Genomic DNA, 17,538 nt, shown 5'->3' on the forward strand with positions numbered 1-17,538 from the left:
ATGTCTATTCAAATTCCTTTACTTTTTATTTTTTTTTCTCACATTGTGATGCTGGGAATAGAGCCTCATACATGCTAGGCTAGCACTCTACCACCAAGCCACACCTCCAGTCTCCTTGCCTATGTGTGAATTATGTCCATTATATATATGTATGTGTGTGTGAGTGTGCGTGTATGTGTGTGCCCCCGTGCCAGTACTCTACCACTTGAACCACAGTTCCACTTCTGGCTTTTTTGGTGGTTAGAGATATGAGTCTCATGGACTTTTCTGGGATGACTTTGACCCATGATCCTTAGCTCTCAACCTCCTGAGTAGCTAGGATTACAGGCATGATCCCAGTAGCTAGGATTATGAGTGAGCCACTGATGTCCTACTCTGTCATTGATTTGTTTGTTTATTTATTTATTTATTTATTTATTTTCTGACGTGGGGCTTGAACTCTGGGCCTAGGCACTGTCCTTCAGCTCTTCAGCTCAAAGTGAGAACTCTACCACTTGAGCCACAGCACCACTTCTGGTTTTCTGGTCATTAATTGTAGATAAGAGTCTCACAGACTTTGCTGCCCGGGCTGGCTTTGAACCTTGATCCTCAGATCTCAGCCTCCTGAGTAGCTGGGATTACAGGCGTGAGCTATCAACGCCTGGTTTGTCCATTACTTTTAACTCATTCAATTAGTCATTCCTCTGAGTACCTCTTTTGTTTCAGGCACTGGGAATAAAGCAGTGAATACATTTGTTGCCAACTAGAGTCAGGAGAATATTTTCTTTAAAACTTCCTTGTTCCTGATTTCTCTTATGAAGTGGAATTTCTCTTATGAAGTTTGAATATCTATGGGGGCAGCTCTCTAAGAGCATCTTTAGGTAGGACTATGCTTTGTCTCTTGTCCCCCTGTAGCTCCTCCTGGCTTTAGTCCACCTGGCCACCAAGGGCTTTGAATTCTGCAGTCCTCAATCTAAGTAGCTGATAGCTCCAACACACATTTACTTCAAATTCCTGGGGACCACCTGGCTCTTCTCCAACTCCCTAAGCTCCCTCTTTCCACATTCTCTCCCTCTCTGTCCCTCACCCTCTTCTCTCTCTCTCTCTCTCTCTCTCTCTCTCTCTCTCTCTCTCTCTCTCTCTCTCTCTCTCTCTCTCTCTCTCTCACACACACACACACACACACACACACACATACACACATACCTACTTTTCCTGAAACCTCTCCACATCTCTGTAGGAACATAAAAAAAGGAAGCAGTTGCCCTTCTTGGACATATGTGGGATATGGGGTGTTGGCAGGGGACAAGAATCCGTGTGTTTCTGCTTGTGCTTCTGAAGTGATTAAACGGCAAGGGTGGTTTTAGTGTTTATGAGCAAATTGTATTGATAAACGTTTCTATAACTTGTTTAATTGCTTGGAACAGTTACCTGGTTCCCCCTCAACGCTACCCTACCCTCATTGATTTTTATTTTTTTAGGATCAGTTATAGAAAGTGTGGAAGAGGTAAAGTTGAAGATATTCTCTGATAATCAGCCAAAGTGGCAGGAATAGAAACTGTCTCTTAAGTACTCCTGTCCTGGGTGGGATGGGCAGGGCAGGCTGGCTGTGACAGGTGAGGCTGTTCTTACTGGATTTCCAGCTTCCGGTTCAGCAAGTTACCATCCCTGCAGATCCTTGGCCTCTCTGCCCTTCAGCTTTCTTAAGAATGGGTTGTTAGGGCTGGGAATGTGGCTTAGTGGTAGAATGCTTGCCTAACACGCATAAAGCCCTGGATTTGATTCTGTAGTATCACATAAGCAGAAAATGCAGGAAGTAACACTGTGGCTCAGGTAGTAGAGTGCTAGCCTTAAGCAAAAGAAGCTCAGGGACAGTGCCCAGGCTCTGAGTTCAAGCACCAGGACTGGCAAAAAAAAAAAAAAAGCAAGAAAGCAAGAAAGCAAGCAAGCAAGCAAGGAAGGAAGGAAGGAAGGAAGGAAGGAAGGACGAAAAAAGAAAAAAAAAGAATGGGTCCTTATAAGTCTCACCGGTATTTTTTATGTTTAATTATTTTATTTTTGTTAGTTGTGGGGCTTGAACTCAGGGCCTGCCAGCTCTCTACCCCTTGAGCCATAGCAACACTTCTGGTTTTTGAGTGGTTAACTGGAGAGAAGAGTCTCGTGGGGACTTTTCTGCCTGGGATGACTTTGAATTTCGATCCTCAGATCTCAGCTTCCTGAGTAGCTAAGATTATAGACATGAACCACCGGTACCTGTTTTGTTTTTTAGTATTAGATTCATGAGTATCAAAGGAATCCCTTGTTGAGAGTGATGGTGACATAAAGAACAGAGTTTCTGGCCTAGTGCTGGTGGCTCATGCTTGTAATCCTAGCTACTCAGGAGGCTGAGATGTGAAGATTACAGTTCAAAGCCAGCCTGAGCAGGGAAGTCTGTGAGATTTTTTTTGGGGGGGGGGTCAGGCATGGGGCTTGAACTCTGGGCCTGAGCTATCCCTTAGCTCTTCAGCTCAAAGCTAGCACTCTACCACTTGAGCCACAGTGCCACTTCTAGTTTTCTGGTGGTTAATTGGAGATAAGAGTCTCATGGACTTTCCTGCCTGGGCTGGCTTTGAACTGTGATCCTCAGATCTCAGCTTCCTGAGTAGCTAGGATTACAGGTGTGAGCCACCAGCGCTCAGCTTATGAGATTTTTTTTTTTTTGTCGGTCGTGGGGCTTGAACTCTGGGCCTGGGCGCTGTCCCTCAGCTCTTCAGCTCAAGGCGAGCACTCTACCACTTGAGCTACAGCGCCACTTCCGGTTTTCTGGTGGTTTATTGGAGATAGGAGTCTCACGGTCTCTCCTGCCCCAGCTGGCTTTGAACCGAGATCCTCAGATCTCAGCCTCCTGAGTAGCTAGGATTACAGGCGTGAGCCACCAGCGCCCGGCAGCTTATGAGATTTTTATCTTTAGTTAATCATCAGGAAGCCAGAAGAGCATTGGCTTGAGCGTAAAAGCTAAGGAGCCTAAGCTCTGAGTTCAAGCATCAGTACTGACATTAAAAAAAGGAATGGAATATCTTTTTTTTTTTTTTGTTAGTCCTGGGCCTGAACCCTCAGCTCTTTAGCTCAAGGCTAGCACTCTACCACTTGAGCCACAGTGCCACTTCCAGCTTTTTCTGTGCCTGTGGTGCTGAGGAATCGAACCCAGGGCCTCATGCATGCAAGACAGGCACTCTACCACTGAGCCACATTCCCAGCCCCTGGAATAACTTTTTGAAGAATGGCTAGTGTGGTACATCCTGTTACCCAGACTTCTCTCTGAGTGTTCTGTGGTGCTCAGGATCGCCATCTCCTGCTCAGGATCGCCATCTCCTCCAAATGCCACCATCTTCTTCCATCACAATTACCTCTGCTTTGCAATATCATCTGAGGGTAAGAGCCTGAGCCCAAGTGCTATTTGGAACATAGGGGGGTTCTCCCCTTCATCTGCAGTTACCCAGTGTCTTGCTGGCACCTGATACTTCACCATGGCTAGCCTGTCAAGTAACAGGAGCCACTTTTAGCCCCTCTCCTAAAGCTGCCACCCAATCTCCTTACTTTTCTGCCTTTGAAGTTCAGGCCCAGAGGACAGAAGCTGGTTGGCCTACTGAGGATCCAAGAAGCCAGATTCTCTAAGGCCTTGGATTTCAGCTCTAGGAGCAAGTATAGGTTTTACCAGTTGCTGGGAAGGAGTGGGGAGAGACCCTCATGACCTCTTCATCCCTCAGTAGGCAGATGGGTAAGTGGTTGTGATGACGTCTTATAAGCTCTGTCTCTGTGTGAGTGGACTCTCCCAGGCTTCCGTCAACACTTCTTCCTTGCCAGGAAGGAACGGGTAGGCCTCTTTGCCCTTATTCTGCTTTCTCAGAGTTAGACTTGAAGTTAGGAAATAAGACAGTGGTGATGTTCTAGGCTTACAAGAAGATGGGGAGCTGGATGCCAGTGGCTCATGCCTGTACTTCTAGCTACTCAGGAAGCTGAGATCTGAGGATTGTGGGTGAGAGCCAGCTTGGGCAGGAAGGTCTGTAAGACTCTTCAGTGCCAAAAGTGGCACTGTGGCTCAAGTGGTAGAGTGCTAGCCTTGAGCAAAAGGAGCTCAGGGACAGCATCCAGGCCCTGAAAAAGCTCCACAACTGAAGAAAAAAAAAAAAAAAGAAGAAGAAGAAGATGTGGAGCCAACCTGGTAATAAGCAGCCTCAGTTGACTGTGCAAAGGAGGCCCAGCCTGACATAAGTCCAGCTTATGGCCCTTCTTCCCACAGTTCCATCGAGATGGAGCGCACTCCTCCCCTGCCTGTTGGAGGTCTTAGCTACGTTCAGGGCTCAACCAACTTCCATCTTATCGACCGGACTGTGGGTGGGTGTCTGGATGCCACAGCACAAAAGTTCCCTGACCGAGAGGCCTTGGTCATTGTCCATGAAGACATCAGGCTGACTTATGCACAGCTCAAGGAGGAGGTGGGTCCTAACCTTGAATCCTCAGAGTGGACAGCTGGTAGTCCTTAGTCTGCCTTGGTTGGGTGAAGCTAGAGAATGGGTACATGAGTGTGGACACCAAGGGATAGCAGTGGAAGAGGATGTGGCTGAATGAAGCAGGGGTGGCCTAGATGTTCCTGGGCACTTGTTTTAACTGTGTACTCCTCAGCTGGACTGCAGGTCCACCAAAGCCTAGATATCTACTTGGTCCCTTGCTTCTGTCAAGTCTGATTGACTCTCTGGACCGAAGGCCTGGGGTAGGAGTCATGCCTCCATCTCACTCCTTGGCCCCCACTTGTTTCCACCAGGTAGACAAGGCTGCTTCTGGTCTCCTGAGCATTGGTCTCCGTAAGGGTGACCGGCTGGGCATGTGGGGACCCAACTCCTATGCATGGATTCTAATGCAGCTGGCCACTGCCCAGGCAGGCATCATCCTGGTAAGGAGGAGTTTGTCTGGCACAATGCGGGTATATGTGTGTGAGTGGAGGGGGCAGGAGAATGTCATTCAGAGGGAGCCTTCTGGGCTCCTTAACCCCATAATCCAACCAGTCAGTGCCTGGCTGGCTTCAGAGTCAGTAATGCTTTCTGCTCAGGCCCACGAAGAAGCCTGGCAGGACAGGGTGCTACCTTGGACCTTCTGAGAATGGAGGGAGGGCAACAAATGGGAGAGTAGGCCCAGGACACTGACACACTAGTGAGGCCTGTTCCCCCAGGTGTCTGTGAACCCCGCCTACCAGGCCTTGGAACTAGAGTATGTCCTCAAGAAGGTAAGTAGGACCAGCTGGTGCCTGGATCTGGGGGCTTTCCGTTGTTTTCAAGGAAGAGTAGGCACATTGCAGAGTGTCCCTCTGGGGCTTCCTGTTGACGACCAGTTCGGGGGACTCCCCTTCTACAGGTGGGCTGCAAAGCCCTTGTGTTCCCCAAGGAATTCAAGACCCAACAGTACTACAATATCCTGAAGCAGATCTGTCCGGAACTAGAAAAGGCTCAGCCAGGGGCCTTGAAGAGTAAGAGGTGGGTGTATCCTGTCCCAGGTTTGGGAAACACCATGCATTATTCCTGGCCCATTCATCACCCCCTAACACCAAGGGTAGGGCTTTTGCCACCCCAGGCCCTTCCTCCCCCCCCTGCTTGTCACCACCTTCCCTGTCCCCCAGGCTCCCAGATCTGACCACAGTCATCTTGGTGGACGCCTCTTTGCCGGGGACCCTATTGCTAGATGATGTGATGGCAGCTGGTAGCTCAGAGCAGCATCGGGCCCACCTCCGGTACACCCAGCAGTTCCTGTCCTGCTTTGACCCCATCAACGTCCAGTTCACCTCGGTAGGGTGGAGGTCTCCAGGTCCTGAGCTCACCTGACACTGTGTCCCCCTACCCCTATGACCCTTTCCCAGGGGTGGGAGAAGGCAGAGGAAATTAGGAGAGCAGGCACTCTCCAGACACAGACCTCCAGCCTTCTTGTCCATTTTGGGAAATCCACAAATGATATCCTTGTCACATACTCGCTTCCCAGCTCTGTTGCTCCCGGTAGCATGCACATTTACCCATCTCACCAGGACTCAAAGGGTCAGTACTAGCTAAAACTGTCTCTGTTTAGCTGAGGGAGATTCAGAGGCCCAGAGAGGGAATTTGCCCAAGCCCTAAAGTCAGTGGGCAACAGAGTTCTTATAAGACACGTAAGTGGCATAAAGACAGAGACCTCTTCCAAATTTCGGGATCCCAACATCTGATACTATGCATCACATTGTAGACCTTTTGCCCATACACAAAGAATGAATGGATCTGGAGCAACAATCCTAGGCCCTGAACTCTTAGTCCTATGTTCTTCTGGGCAGTAGCCAGTCAAAGGTGGGAAGGAGACAGGAAGAAGGCGGCCAAGCTGTTATCTGCTTGTCTTCTCAGGGGACCACAGGCAGCCCCAAGGGAGCCACCCTCTCCCACTACAACATCGTGAACAACTCCAACTTCATAGGCCATCGCCTGAGACTGCCTTTGAAGGTAAGGCCTGTGATCCTCCCTTCACACACAAAAAGGCTTCCAGGCTGTTGGAACAGCCATGGGATGGTTTGTGGGCTCCCTCTGCTGGCTGGAGGGATTGACCCCATGATAGACCTGGAGCCTTCTGTCTCCATCTCTAGACAACAGAGGAGTTGCGGTTTGTCCTGCCCAACCCCTTGTACCACTGCCTGGGCTCCGTGGGGGGCACAATGATGTGTGTGCTGCATGGTGCCACGCTCTTCCTGTCCTCTCCAAGCTTCAATGGCAAGAAGGCGCTGGAGACCATCCACAGAGAGAAGTGGGCATTGCTGGACAGGCCATCTATAGGCTGATGAGACCCTCCTAGTCCTCACTCCTGGGCCCTGATCACTTTCTAAGAGGTTTTTCTGCCCTCCATCCAGGAAACCTCAGATGGGAGAGTGGGGGATTCCCAAGAGAGGACCCCTTCCTGCCTTGAGCTTTTGGCCTTGGCCCTTGCTAGAGGGTCAGCGTGGGGGGTGGGAGGGGTGCGGAGAGGGAGTTTGTTCCATTTCCAAGCCTAATTTTCAGACTGTTCTTTATGCAGAGGCTCCTTCCTGTATGGCACCCCTACAATGTTCGTGGATATTCTGAACCAGCCAGACTTCTCCAGTTATGACTTCTCCAACATGCGTGGAGGTGGGGTAGAGCCAGGTGTCGGGAGGAGGCTGCTTCCGAATGGAACAGCTTAACCTAGCCAGTTTTTAATGTAGGGGCAGGAAGGGCATCGTAGAGATAGGGGTGGGAAGAAAACCCCCAGTGTCCCTGGATACCAGATCAAGGCCAGCTAAAAGGTAGGGGAACAAAGTCAGGAATAAGGGAAAGAAGGGAGTCCAACAGGCCTGGAAATGGAGAGCTGTGTGTATGTGCATGTGTGTCTTTCTTTTGTTCTTTTTGTCTGTCTGTCTTTTCCTTTTTTTTTCCCCCTCATGATAGTACTAGGACTGGAACTCAGGGTCTTGTACTCTTGCTTAGCTCTCTTGCTTAAGGCTGGCACTCTACCCCTTTAGCACACCTCCACTTCTGGCTTTTTGCTGGTAAATTGAAGAATCTCACTCAGGCTGACTGGCTTTGAATTCTATCTTCAGATCTCAGTCTCCTGAGTAGTTAGGATGATAGGTATGAGCCATCAGTGCCTGGCAGCCTTTCTTTCTGATTCAGGTGTGATTGCTGGGTCACCTGCACCCCCTGAGTTGATCCGGGCCATCATCAACAAGATGAACATGAAGGAGCTGGTGGTGAGTGATGGATAGAACTGAAACGTGGGGGGAGTGAATATGGACAAACAAACCACACCAGGGGTCCAAAGGAGAAAGGAACAGCCCTTCCCTCCAGAAAGAGGTGGGACAAAACAGACTGACCTCATCAGTACCTAGAGAGGTGTGGAGACAGGTGATGGAGGAGCAAATATTCTACATACATAAATTTATATTTGTAGAAATCTGGGGCAGAAATGCAGCATGTGCAGCAAAGCACCGGTGTCCTATTAGCATGTCCTGGCAAATGGAGGCCAGCAGAGTTGGGAAATGGACTTGAGGCCCTTTCTGGAAGCAAAAGGGGGGGGGGGGTTGGGAAGGGTTTGATGTTTGTTTTTTAATGGTAGGGGAAAAGGGAGCAACGTAAGGCTGATTCTGGGAAGGTGGCTATTCTGAGAATCATCGCATTCTGGTTCTAATAGGGTTGGGGATCAGCAACAGCTGAGGAGCCACAATGGGATCCAGTCTTGATGGCTGAGGAGGGGCTGTGTCTGCCCCTAGACCCCACTAGTTGGAGTTGGGTTAGTAGTAGAGTGTCTGAGGCCCCCTGCCAGGACGTGTCTAGTTGTGGACAGCTCTGTGGACAGCAGAGGCTGTGGGGAGAACATGTAGGCGGCAGTGGGAAGGTCAGTAGTCTCTCCAGCAGAAGGCAGAGGCCAGTCACCAGGACTGGCTGGGTCAGGACCTGTGTGGGAAGGCAAAAATTGATGTCAGGATTCCAACCACTAGGACAATGTTGGAGGGAGCAGTGGAAGTCCAAGATACAGTCCTTGAAGGAGGGGGTGGGGGCTGCCCTCCCCACCTCTTCCTATAAAAAATGGAGGATCTTCTGGCCACCGGTAGGTCCTGCCTGTAATCCTTCTCAGAAGGCTGGATCATTGTTTGAAGACAACCTAGGCAAGACAGTCCATGAGACTCTTATCTCCAATAAACTACCCAAAAAAAGCCAGAAGTGGTGTTGTGGCTCAAATGGTAGAATGCTAGCCTTGAGCAAAAAAAGCTCGGGGACAGCAGCCAGGCCCCGAGTTCATGCCCCAGGACAGATATAAAAAAAGAAGGTCTGCCTATCTCCTCAGTGGTGGTATTATCTTGGGAGATAACCAGCATTTTATTAGAATCTCTAAAGGGGGAGAATGGGGAAGGTGACCGGACTGGCCGGCCCTTACCTGTTTAATGGCGGCCAGCTTTCTTGGACCTCTTGGTGGGAGATTTGCAACTGCGGAAGGCATCCGTGTGACGGATGTGCTGCCCCTTAAACTTGATGGGTGTGTCGCAAGTGGCATCCGAGTGAATATTCTTGGAATCTAGCCACCTGGAAAGACAGAGAGTTGCCGAGGAGGGGAGATGGAGGAGAGTACTTATGGGAGAGAAGAGTGAACTTATAGGGCTAGGAGAAACTTGGCTCTAGAACAGTCTGAGGCTTCCATGTTCATTTTACAAAGGAGGAAACTGAGGCTTGTGGGGCTTCCTGGTCCATTAGGTAGCAGATATCTAGGATGTATACTAGGATGTCTTGGTGAGGGGAGGGGCTCTAGGGGGAGCATGGCATGGGGCTGGTCTCACCGACGAAGGCCATGGAGCTGGCAGGTACACTTCCAGGGGTTGTTGATGAAGGTGAAGGTTTCCAGGTTATCAAAGGAGAAGCTGGAGGGCAGCTGACTCAGGCGGTTGTTCTCCAGATGGACATGCTTCAGTGATGTCACACCCAGGAAGGCATCATCTGTGAACTGGGGGGGGGGGCAGAGGGGTAAGCAGTGAGTACCCTAGCCCAGGGTCCTGTTCCAACACCTCAGGGGGGGATGCTAGGCACAAGCCTGCCCTGGCACTTTGAGAAGTTGCAGAGTGACCAAGTAGTCTGGATGATCTAATCCATAAAGCCCACTGGGAGATAGCTATTGCTTCTAGTATGCGGATGGAAAAGTAGAAAAAGTTTAGTCCTTCAGCCACAGTCACACTAGCAAGTAAACAGTAGCTGTGAGACCCCACCCGTCCTGTACCACACTCTCTGTACAAACACTGGGGCCTGGGGAAGTAGCCAGAGTTTGGCCCCAGACGGGCACCAAATGAACCTGGTCAGTGTTTGGTGGGGTGGGCAGTAAGCCCAGGCTCCCCACAACCCCAGGGTCCCGGGACTCCCTCCAGTTCTGTCCTCACCACTCCCTCTTGGCCTGCCAGATGCTATTTATGGAGCCACCTTGGTAAAGACTTCGGCCAGGTTGGATGCCTCCAAAGGAAATGTTCTATTGGTACCCACATCTTGGCCCAGGTACCACAGTTCCTGTCTGACCTCCCCTGCCCCCAAACAGCCTCTAATATGACTATCCTGCTGCTCACCAGAAAACCATTCTGGCATTGAGGGGCCTAGCAGGGTCTCTTTTCAGCTTAGACAAGGGCCCAGGCTGAAGAAGGCAGGCTGGGAGGCTGTGTTTATTCAAAGGTTGGTCACTGCCCAAGTAAGAATCTACTCTTGCATTGTTTAGTACTCCAGGCTGTCTTCTACCTTGTCCTGAAGGCCCTGTCCCAGAAAAAAAATTTCCAGTCTCAGTGGAGACTGGCTAGAGTGGCCATCCAGGGAAGAAGGACAATGGGATGGGCCAAGGGCAGCTCTGTTTGGAGGCTCCTCAGGCACCACGTCTGCAGCCTGGAGAGCCTTAGGGACCCAGGCCTTCGCTACTAATTGAAATGGACCTGAGAATGAAATGAACTGTGCCTATATGGGGCGGGGAGGAACCAGTTGGGGGACCCAGCATCCATCAGGGCCTCCATGGGATGTAGAGATCTTCCTTAGACATTTTATATCACACTCACTCCACAACCCCCACCTCCCTTTCTACCTTAGCACACATGCCAGCCCCCAGCAGGAACAGGGTCTCTTTGTGGGCCTGATTTTCCCAGCTTCTCTGGAAGGCTCCTCAACAGACAAACCTCCCTTTATGGGATGGTAGGCTTACCGGAGACTGGGAAAAACAGCAGAGGAGGGGTAGGAGGCCCAACAGGCAGAGGTGGTAATGCCTCCGAGTGGGGATTTGGGAGTGTTGGAGATGACGCCTAAGAGGACATTTGGAGGCCCAGGGGAGCCCCACTTCTCTTCTAAATAGAGCAGTGGCTGAGACAAGCTCTGGACAGAGATTAGGGTGGAGATGTGACAAGACTAGGGAGAGAAGTTGAAGATAGTCCTATGGACAGAAAGTCTGCCAAGAAGAGATGGTACCCAACTCAAGCCTCTGAGGGAGGCAAGAAGGAGTCAGGGCCAAGTTCTGCAACCTGAGCACTCACTTTTTCCAGGTGGGCGTGGTCCAGCCAGAGGATATCCAGGTATTTGCCAAAGGACTGGAAGGCTTTGGCAGGAATGTTCTTCAGACGGTTGTGGGATAGCTTGAGTTCCTCCAACACCCTCAGCTTGCTCAGGGCGGCTAAGGGGTAGCTGGAGAGCTGGTTCCTATCCAGGTGCAACTTGACTAGGTTCTCCACATCATCCAAGGCATTGGGGTGCAGAGAACTGATGGAATTACCAGACAGGTAGAGCCAGCGCAGATCCTTGGCACCCTGGAAAGTGCCGGGCTGCAGCTCTCGAATCTTGTTATTGTTGAGCTGTAGGATGAAGAGGTTGGGCAGAGTGGAGAAGAGCGCGGGGCGCAGCTCAGTCACCTTGTTGTGGTCCAGGTAGAGGTAGGTGAGCTCGGTCAGGTCCTCGAAGGCGCCCGGGTGCAGCACCCGGATGTCGTTGTTGGACAGGTATAAGTAGATGAGCTGGTGGAGGCCGTGGAAGGCGCCTCTGACCACCTCGCGGATGTGGCAGTGTTGCAGGTGGAGCGACACGAGGTTGGGCATGTCCTTAAAGGAGTTCATAGCCAACACCGGGAAGTGGTTGCGCTGGAGATTGAGCAGCTTGGTCTTCTCGGACATCTTGGGGATCTTCTCCAGCCCCACCTTGTCGCAGATGACATGCTGCAGGTCCCCGTGGCAGTGACACTTGGGGGGACAAGCGGCTAACATCGGCAGGAGGCCGGCGAGGAGGCCGAGACTGAGAAACAGTCTCGCGTGGGCCATGGCCAAGGCTGGGGGGTGGGGGCCGCCTGGAGCCGAGGCTGGGGTGGGGTGGGGGGAGCAGCGGCCGCCGGGGCGCGGGCAACGGCAAGTTCTGAGCGCGCGGGTCTCCGCCTTATTTATAGGCGGGTCCCGACCCACCGCAGGCCGGGCGCCGGGCTACGTGGACTTAACCCCTGCGCGCCCGGAGGCCCGCCCCCCTCCCCACGGCGGGCCATCAGGGGCGCACCCCTGAACCCCAGCCCCTCATCTCCTGCTCCCCACCCCCCGCCCAGACGCGATGCTGATTCAATAAAGCCACAAGGCCATTTTAATTCTTGGAATGGGGAGGGGGCCGTCATGGGTGTCTGTACACAGGACCGAGGAGAAGGAGGCGGGCTCTGGACTTATTTGTTTGCTCAGGTTTGGGTCTCCGTGTCTCCAAGTCCCCGTCCTCATCCCCCCCCCCCGCCCCAGCCCCCATTCACCCTGGGCCTGGGGAGGGCGGGCGGGGCGGGCACGGCTGCGTGCGGCTCCTGCGGCCCCGCGCTTTAATGGGGCCCTTGTGCGGCGCCAGCCGAGCGTGAGAGCCGCTGTTGCTCCGGCGTCTCGGGCTCCCCCTTCTGGCTAGACACCCCCACAAGGAGGGGCTGGCCTCTCACCCCACCCTTGGACTCCTGCCTAGCCCCTTCTCCTACCTAACCTTAGGCTTGAGATTCTCGTCCCCTCTTTTATTTATCTAGGGCTGAAAGCTAAGCAGAAGAGTGGGAATTAGTGAGGGGTGAGTGAGAGAAGGAGACCCCTGGACAAGTGCAGTTACACACCCCCTTCTTACTTAACCTCCCCCCAGACATCCCCATCCCCTTCCCCCCCACCGCGGTCAGGACCCGCCTCTCAGGGAGGGGGGGGTCTCAGGGTGGCAGCCCAGTGGCGCCAGGGTCTGTTTGGCAGAGGCCACATCTGGGCAGTGGCCCCGGAGACTGAGGACCAGGGAGGGGGCTGGTTCCTGGTCACAGGGCATCGGCCTTGGCCACAGCTCAGGCTGCCAGACGGTCGGTTGTGGTCAGACTCACCCCAGCGGACTAGATCTTCATGTGCCCAGTTTTGAGCCATGGTGTCTGGGGTCCTGTGGACAGGGGAGGGCCAGCCGGCAGGTCACAGCTCTGGCCAGGATGAGCTCCAGGCTGCCTGACAGTCAGTATTGTCTGTTTGGGGAGATGGGGAAGAAGAGCCCAGACCCGAGCTGTGCCAGAATCACACCAGCTGATACAGAGAGGGCAAAGACCAAGCTCTGGTAGAATATGCTAGCTGGGCCCTTCTCCACTTCACACAGTACCCTCTCACAGTTGTGGGGGACTCCAGGGCCTGCTCTTCCTCCAAGCCCCTTTTACCCCTTTCCTCTAGATTAGGGGGAGGGCAATTCTTGGCCTAGAACTTTCTCTGATGGTATTTAGACTGGCTTCTGGTTTGTCTGTTGCTCAGGATGTTCTAACCACTGCAGTGTGGTGCGGTGGGAGGGAGTCACAAGCATTTAAAATCCCTGTTCTGGCTATATTTTTATTTTGATGAGAATAAAGTTACAGGAAACTCCAGAGCTTGGGGGAGGGCACCCACCCCAAGGCCAGCCAGGCACTTGTCTTGGATTGAGGGTGTTTGTATGTGTATGTATTGCTCCTGTCAGAGACCAAAGCAGGCTGTCTTTCTCATCAAGTTTATGGGTCTTTGGCTTGGAAGGGAAGGGATGGAGGATGTTGTGGCCTGAAATCAGGAAGGTGGGGAACTCAGGCAGTCTGGGGATAGGGAAAGAAGTCCAGTGGCTTCTATGAGCCACAGGTATAGACATGTGAGTGCTCTAGTTGCACAAGGGACAGAGAGAGCCCTGGCCAGGGAAGAACGGCTTCCTGGCTGTCAGTTTTATTTTAGATCTGGGGCGGCTGCAGAGATCAAACGCCTCTGTTTTCCTACCAATGCTGCCTCAGTTACTAAACTTCCACTGTGCTGACCCTCTGCCATCACTGAGCTCCCTCCAAACTCTCTTCTGGGACCCTCTAGATTGCTTATGGAACCACAGAGAACAGTCCTGTGACCTTCATGAACTTTCCAGATGACACTGTAGAACAGAAGGCAGAAAGCGTGGGCAGAGTTATGCCCCACACAGAGGTGAGTCCCCCTTCACTGAGACCCGCCCTTCCCCCCAAAGCCCACCTCCCACCACTCAGGGACATTTGTTGCTTTGTCTCTGAGATCCAGACAACTTAACTCTAGAAGCTGAGGGCCTGGGGCAGTGTGGGCTCCCTGGGTCTGGCATGAATAGGGGAGAGCTGGGACAGCGGCCCTGAGCAACTGCCAGCTGAACCTCTCCACAGCCTCCCTTCCTGTCTGAGGTGTGTTTTTGCCAAGCTCCACTGTCTGTTTTGGGGCAGCCAGGATAGACTCAAAGGGAAGCCAGAGCACAGAGATTTTTCCTACTCAGCTCTCTCTTCCCTGTGGGCCCACAACCTCTCACTTTGGAAGAGTTCCTCTTTTGATTGGGCACAAACCCTTCATTTCCTAAGCAGCCTGGGCCTTGTGTATGTGTGTGTGTGTGGCAGGGGCTGGGGCGCGGGGAGGGAGGGGGGAGCCCTCCAAGATCACCCCAGAGCAGTTCTTAAATCTCAGATTCCCAGCTGAGACTCCTTTGGCGTTCTAACCCTGGGACTCCAATGGCAGCCAGTTTCCTTGTCCCTGTGGGGTTCTTGTCTGGCTGCCCATGCAGATGCTTCCCTGGGCTGACTGCTACCCTCGCCCCCTCTGCTCCAGAAGCCTTTTAGGGAGAGGGTGGGTGTTGTGGGGACAGACGCCCCCGCTCAGCTCATGGATCTAACACCCCCTTACCACCATCTTTGGGAAGTGGCCTGGAAGATAGATGAAGCAAACATAATGGTCTCTGTATTCCAGCTGCAGACATCAAGACACACAGAGACTGCTTCCTTTGCCTGTTGGCTAGGGCTCCTCTCTCTACTAGGCATTCAGATGCTATTTCCCCTGTTCACATGGCATGGCCACGCCACCATGTTTAGCTTCTTTATTTGCCATCTCATGGGAAGTGAGAAGAGACTGCCTTTCCTACTGAGTGGTTTGTAACTGGCAGCTGGCCTGGCCCTCCCTGGGCTGCTCCTCAGCCATCGTGCCCACCCCTGTCCACAGCATCCTGCCAGAGCTTCAAATATTCTTTCATGTCTAGCTCAGGTCTCTGACTGGGGTTGATCTACTCTGGCCCTGCTCTCCCTTCCTGGACCTGGATGGACAGAGCCTAGAAGCTTCATTTAGTTGGAGGGTCTAATAATGAAGGCCTGCCCATCCTGAAGCAGGAGACCCTGGCCTGACGCTGACCTTTCCTAGGCCCAGATCTTGAACATGGAGACTGGGGAGCTGGTGAAGTTGAACACGCCGGGGGAGCTGTACATCCGGGGGTACTGCATCATGCTAGGGTACTGGAACGAGCCTCAGAAGACCTTTGAAGCAGTTGGGCAGGACAAGTGGTATCACACAGGGTGAGAAGAAGGGATGGGGTACTTGCTTTGGCTGCTGATGGGAGGCTATGGCTGAGCTGGGAACATTAAATTAACCTGAATATCCAGGACTCTTTGAACCCCGAAAACTTAATTTCTAAAATGTGTATGATAAGGGTATATCCACTTGCCATATTGTCAAGACACTAAAAGAATGGACTACACCTGAACCCTCAAAATATGATCCAGGATTTGGTCACTGTGTGTGTGTGTGTGTGTGTGTGTGTGTGCGCGCGTGCGCGTACGCACGTGTGCGTGTGCCAGAACTGGGGCTTGAACGAGGGGCCTGGCACTGTCCCTTAACTTTTTCACTCAAGGCTGGTGCTCTACCACTGGAGCCATACCTCCTCTTCCAGCTCTTTGCTGGTTAGAGATAAGTGTCTCATGGACTTTCCTACTTGTGCTGGCTTCCAACAGTGATCCTCAGGTTTCAGCCTCCCCAGGAGTTAGGATTACAGGTGTGAGCCACTGGGTACCTGATTCTTGGTCACTCATTTGTGAGTTTAGCACTTTCCTATTGTACACTTCCTGAGTACCAGCACCCTGCTCCACCTGGTGGCCCAGTGGACCCTGGTTTTACTTCCCACATGTCTGGTAGAGGTAGACAGATAATTATAGACATCAAAAAAATTTACAGGTTACAGGAGAGAAAGTGGCTGTGGTGGGGAATGAGAGCTTTTCTTAAACTGGGTAGTCAGAGAAGCCACTGAAAACATTTGAGCTCAGGTTTGAAAAAGAAGCAAGCAAGCCAGGCATTGATGGCTCACACCTGTAAGCTCAGGAGATTGAGATCTGAAGATCCTGGTTCAAAGCCAGCCCAGGCAGGAAAGTCTGTGAGACTCTTACCTCCAGTTAACCACCAAAGAGCCATAAGTGGAACTGTGACTCAAATGTCCTAAAGGACAGTGCCCAGAGCCTGAGTTCTAACCCCAGGATACACATACACACACACACACACACACACACACACACACACACACACACACACACACACACACACACACACACACATTAAGCCACGAAAAGCCTATGAATTGATAGGGAAATAGAGAAAAAGAACGAGAGAAAGAGACAGGAGAGAATGAGGAAGGGGACAAGTATTGTACTGCTTTATTTTTCTTTGCCTTCGTACCTAAACTGTAAGTTGTAAGGAGTTTGTTTTCTACTGTGCTTCCCGGAGTCTAATGCAGTAGTGTAAGACATGTTATAGGGACTCAATGCATGTTTGGTGAATGAATGTGCAAGGCATAAGACAGAGGTGAGAAAATGCCTGGGTTTTCCTTCCAGGGACATTGCTGTGATGGACGAGCGGGGCTTCTGTAAGATTGTGGGCCGTTCCAAGGACATGATCATTCGGGGTGGGGAGAACATCTACCCTGCAGAGCTTGAGGACTTCTTTCACAAGCATCCACAAGTGCAGGAAGTACAGGTGAGGCCGTCAGCCTCGCTGAGCTCCCAGGAGACAACAGGTAACGCTGGCTGGGGAAGAAGATAATGTCCCATATTTGTCTTTGAATCTTGGAAGGTGGTCGGAGTGAAAGACCAGCGCCTGGGGGAGGAAATCTGTGCCTGCATCCGGCTGAAGAGCGGGGAGAAGACCACGGAAGAGGAGATCAAAGCTTTCTGCAAAGGGAAGGTAGGATAGTCAGCCACCCCATACCCATGGTGCTCATTCGTTCACCTATCTCTCTTTCCCTGCTCAGCAGCCTGGGGTGTATGTGGAGGGTGAGGGGGAGAGTGCTCTGCCCTGACTTAAGCCCTTGGAGTCCCCTTGGTCTCCCCTTGGAATCCCATGATCTTGCTGAGCCTTATGCTTTACCTCTCTGGTCTACAGATATCCCATTTCAAGATTCCTCGATACATTGTGTTTGTGGAAAAGTATCCTCTTACCATCTCAGGAAAGGTGTGTAAGGCGGAGGAGACTGGGGAGGGACAATTGGTTATGTTATCCAGAGTTTCTTGGGTTTAAGCACTGAAAGCCTGAGAAGCACCCTCCCAATGCTCCCAAGTCCCAGAAGACTTGACAGTAGTCACCCTAGTGGACAAAGGCTCAGCCCAACTCCCATGCTCTTATCTTTCTTCTAGATCCAGAAATTCAAACTCCGAGAACAAATGGAACAACATCTAAAACTGTGAATCAACTGAGGAGAGGTCCTCCCCACTGCTCCTCCATGTCCCTGTCTTTGTGATTTGGCATAAAAAATTCTTTGTTCGATA

The 17,538-nt window shown here is 51.9% G+C and overlaps 2 protein-coding genes across 2 annotated transcripts in view; one reads left to right on the forward strand and one right to left on the reverse strand.

Moving 5' to 3' along the window:
* Nucleotides 1-17,538, forward strand: part of Acsf2 (acyl-CoA synthetase family member 2) — a 31,171-nt gene extending 13,633 nt beyond the window's left edge. Inside the window, exons 2-16 of the mRNA XM_070028341.1 lie at nucleotides 4,259-4,454; nucleotides 4,781-4,909; nucleotides 5,186-5,239; nucleotides 5,368-5,486; nucleotides 5,630-5,795; nucleotides 6,375-6,470; nucleotides 6,611-6,768; nucleotides 7,036-7,127; nucleotides 7,650-7,726; nucleotides 13,823-13,930; nucleotides 15,152-15,303; nucleotides 16,609-16,750; nucleotides 16,847-16,957; nucleotides 17,156-17,224; nucleotides 17,407-17,538. Of these exons, the coding sequence (XP_069884442.1) occupies nucleotides 4,259-4,454; nucleotides 4,781-4,909; nucleotides 5,186-5,239; nucleotides 5,368-5,486; nucleotides 5,630-5,795; nucleotides 6,375-6,470; nucleotides 6,611-6,768; nucleotides 7,036-7,127; nucleotides 7,650-7,726; nucleotides 13,823-13,930; nucleotides 15,152-15,303; nucleotides 16,609-16,750; nucleotides 16,847-16,957; nucleotides 17,156-17,224; nucleotides 17,407-17,457 (1,720 nt within the window). The 3' untranslated portion in view covers nucleotides 17,458-17,538. The remainder of the gene's footprint in view (nucleotides 1-4,258; nucleotides 4,455-4,780; nucleotides 4,910-5,185; nucleotides 5,240-5,367; nucleotides 5,487-5,629; nucleotides 5,796-6,374; nucleotides 6,471-6,610; nucleotides 6,769-7,035; nucleotides 7,128-7,649; nucleotides 7,727-13,822; nucleotides 13,931-15,151; nucleotides 15,304-16,608; nucleotides 16,751-16,846; nucleotides 16,958-17,155; nucleotides 17,225-17,406) is intronic.
* Nucleotides 7,914-11,830, reverse strand: Chad (chondroadherin). Its single transcript, XM_070028342.1, has 4 exons — nucleotides 11,021-11,830; nucleotides 9,308-9,471; nucleotides 8,911-9,056; nucleotides 7,914-8,429 (listed from the first exon to the last, which is right to left on the reverse strand). Exons 1-3 carry the CDS (start codon nucleotides 11,792-11,794, stop codon nucleotides 8,915-8,917), a joined length of 1,080 nt encoding a protein of 359 aa, XP_069884443.1. The 5' UTR covers nucleotides 11,795-11,830; the 3' UTR covers nucleotides 7,914-8,429; nucleotides 8,911-8,914.

This window comes from Dipodomys merriami, unplaced genomic scaffold (assembly GCF_024711535.1).
Source record: "Dipodomys merriami isolate MVZ:Mamm:240054 unplaced genomic scaffold, mDipMer1.0.p SCAF_19, whole genome shotgun sequence".
In the NCBI taxonomy this organism is placed as follows: domain Eukaryota; kingdom Metazoa; phylum Chordata; class Mammalia; order Rodentia; family Heteromyidae; genus Dipodomys; species Dipodomys merriami.

Bases quoted from the DNA above. Each gene is read 5' to 3' on its own strand.
- Chad (XM_070028342.1), bottom strand. From the start codon at position 11,794: ATGGCCCACGCGAGACTGTTTCTCAGTCTCGGCCTCCTCGCCGGCCTC. The intron at 9,472-11,020 runs GTGAGTGCTCAG...CCCCCCCCCCAG, and splicing joins ACCACGCCCACCTGGAAAAA to TTCACAGATGATGCCTTCCT. The intron at 9,057-9,307 runs GTGAGACCAGCC...CTGTCTTTCCAG, and splicing joins CAGCTCCATGGCCTTCGTCG to GTGGCTAGATTCCAAGAATA.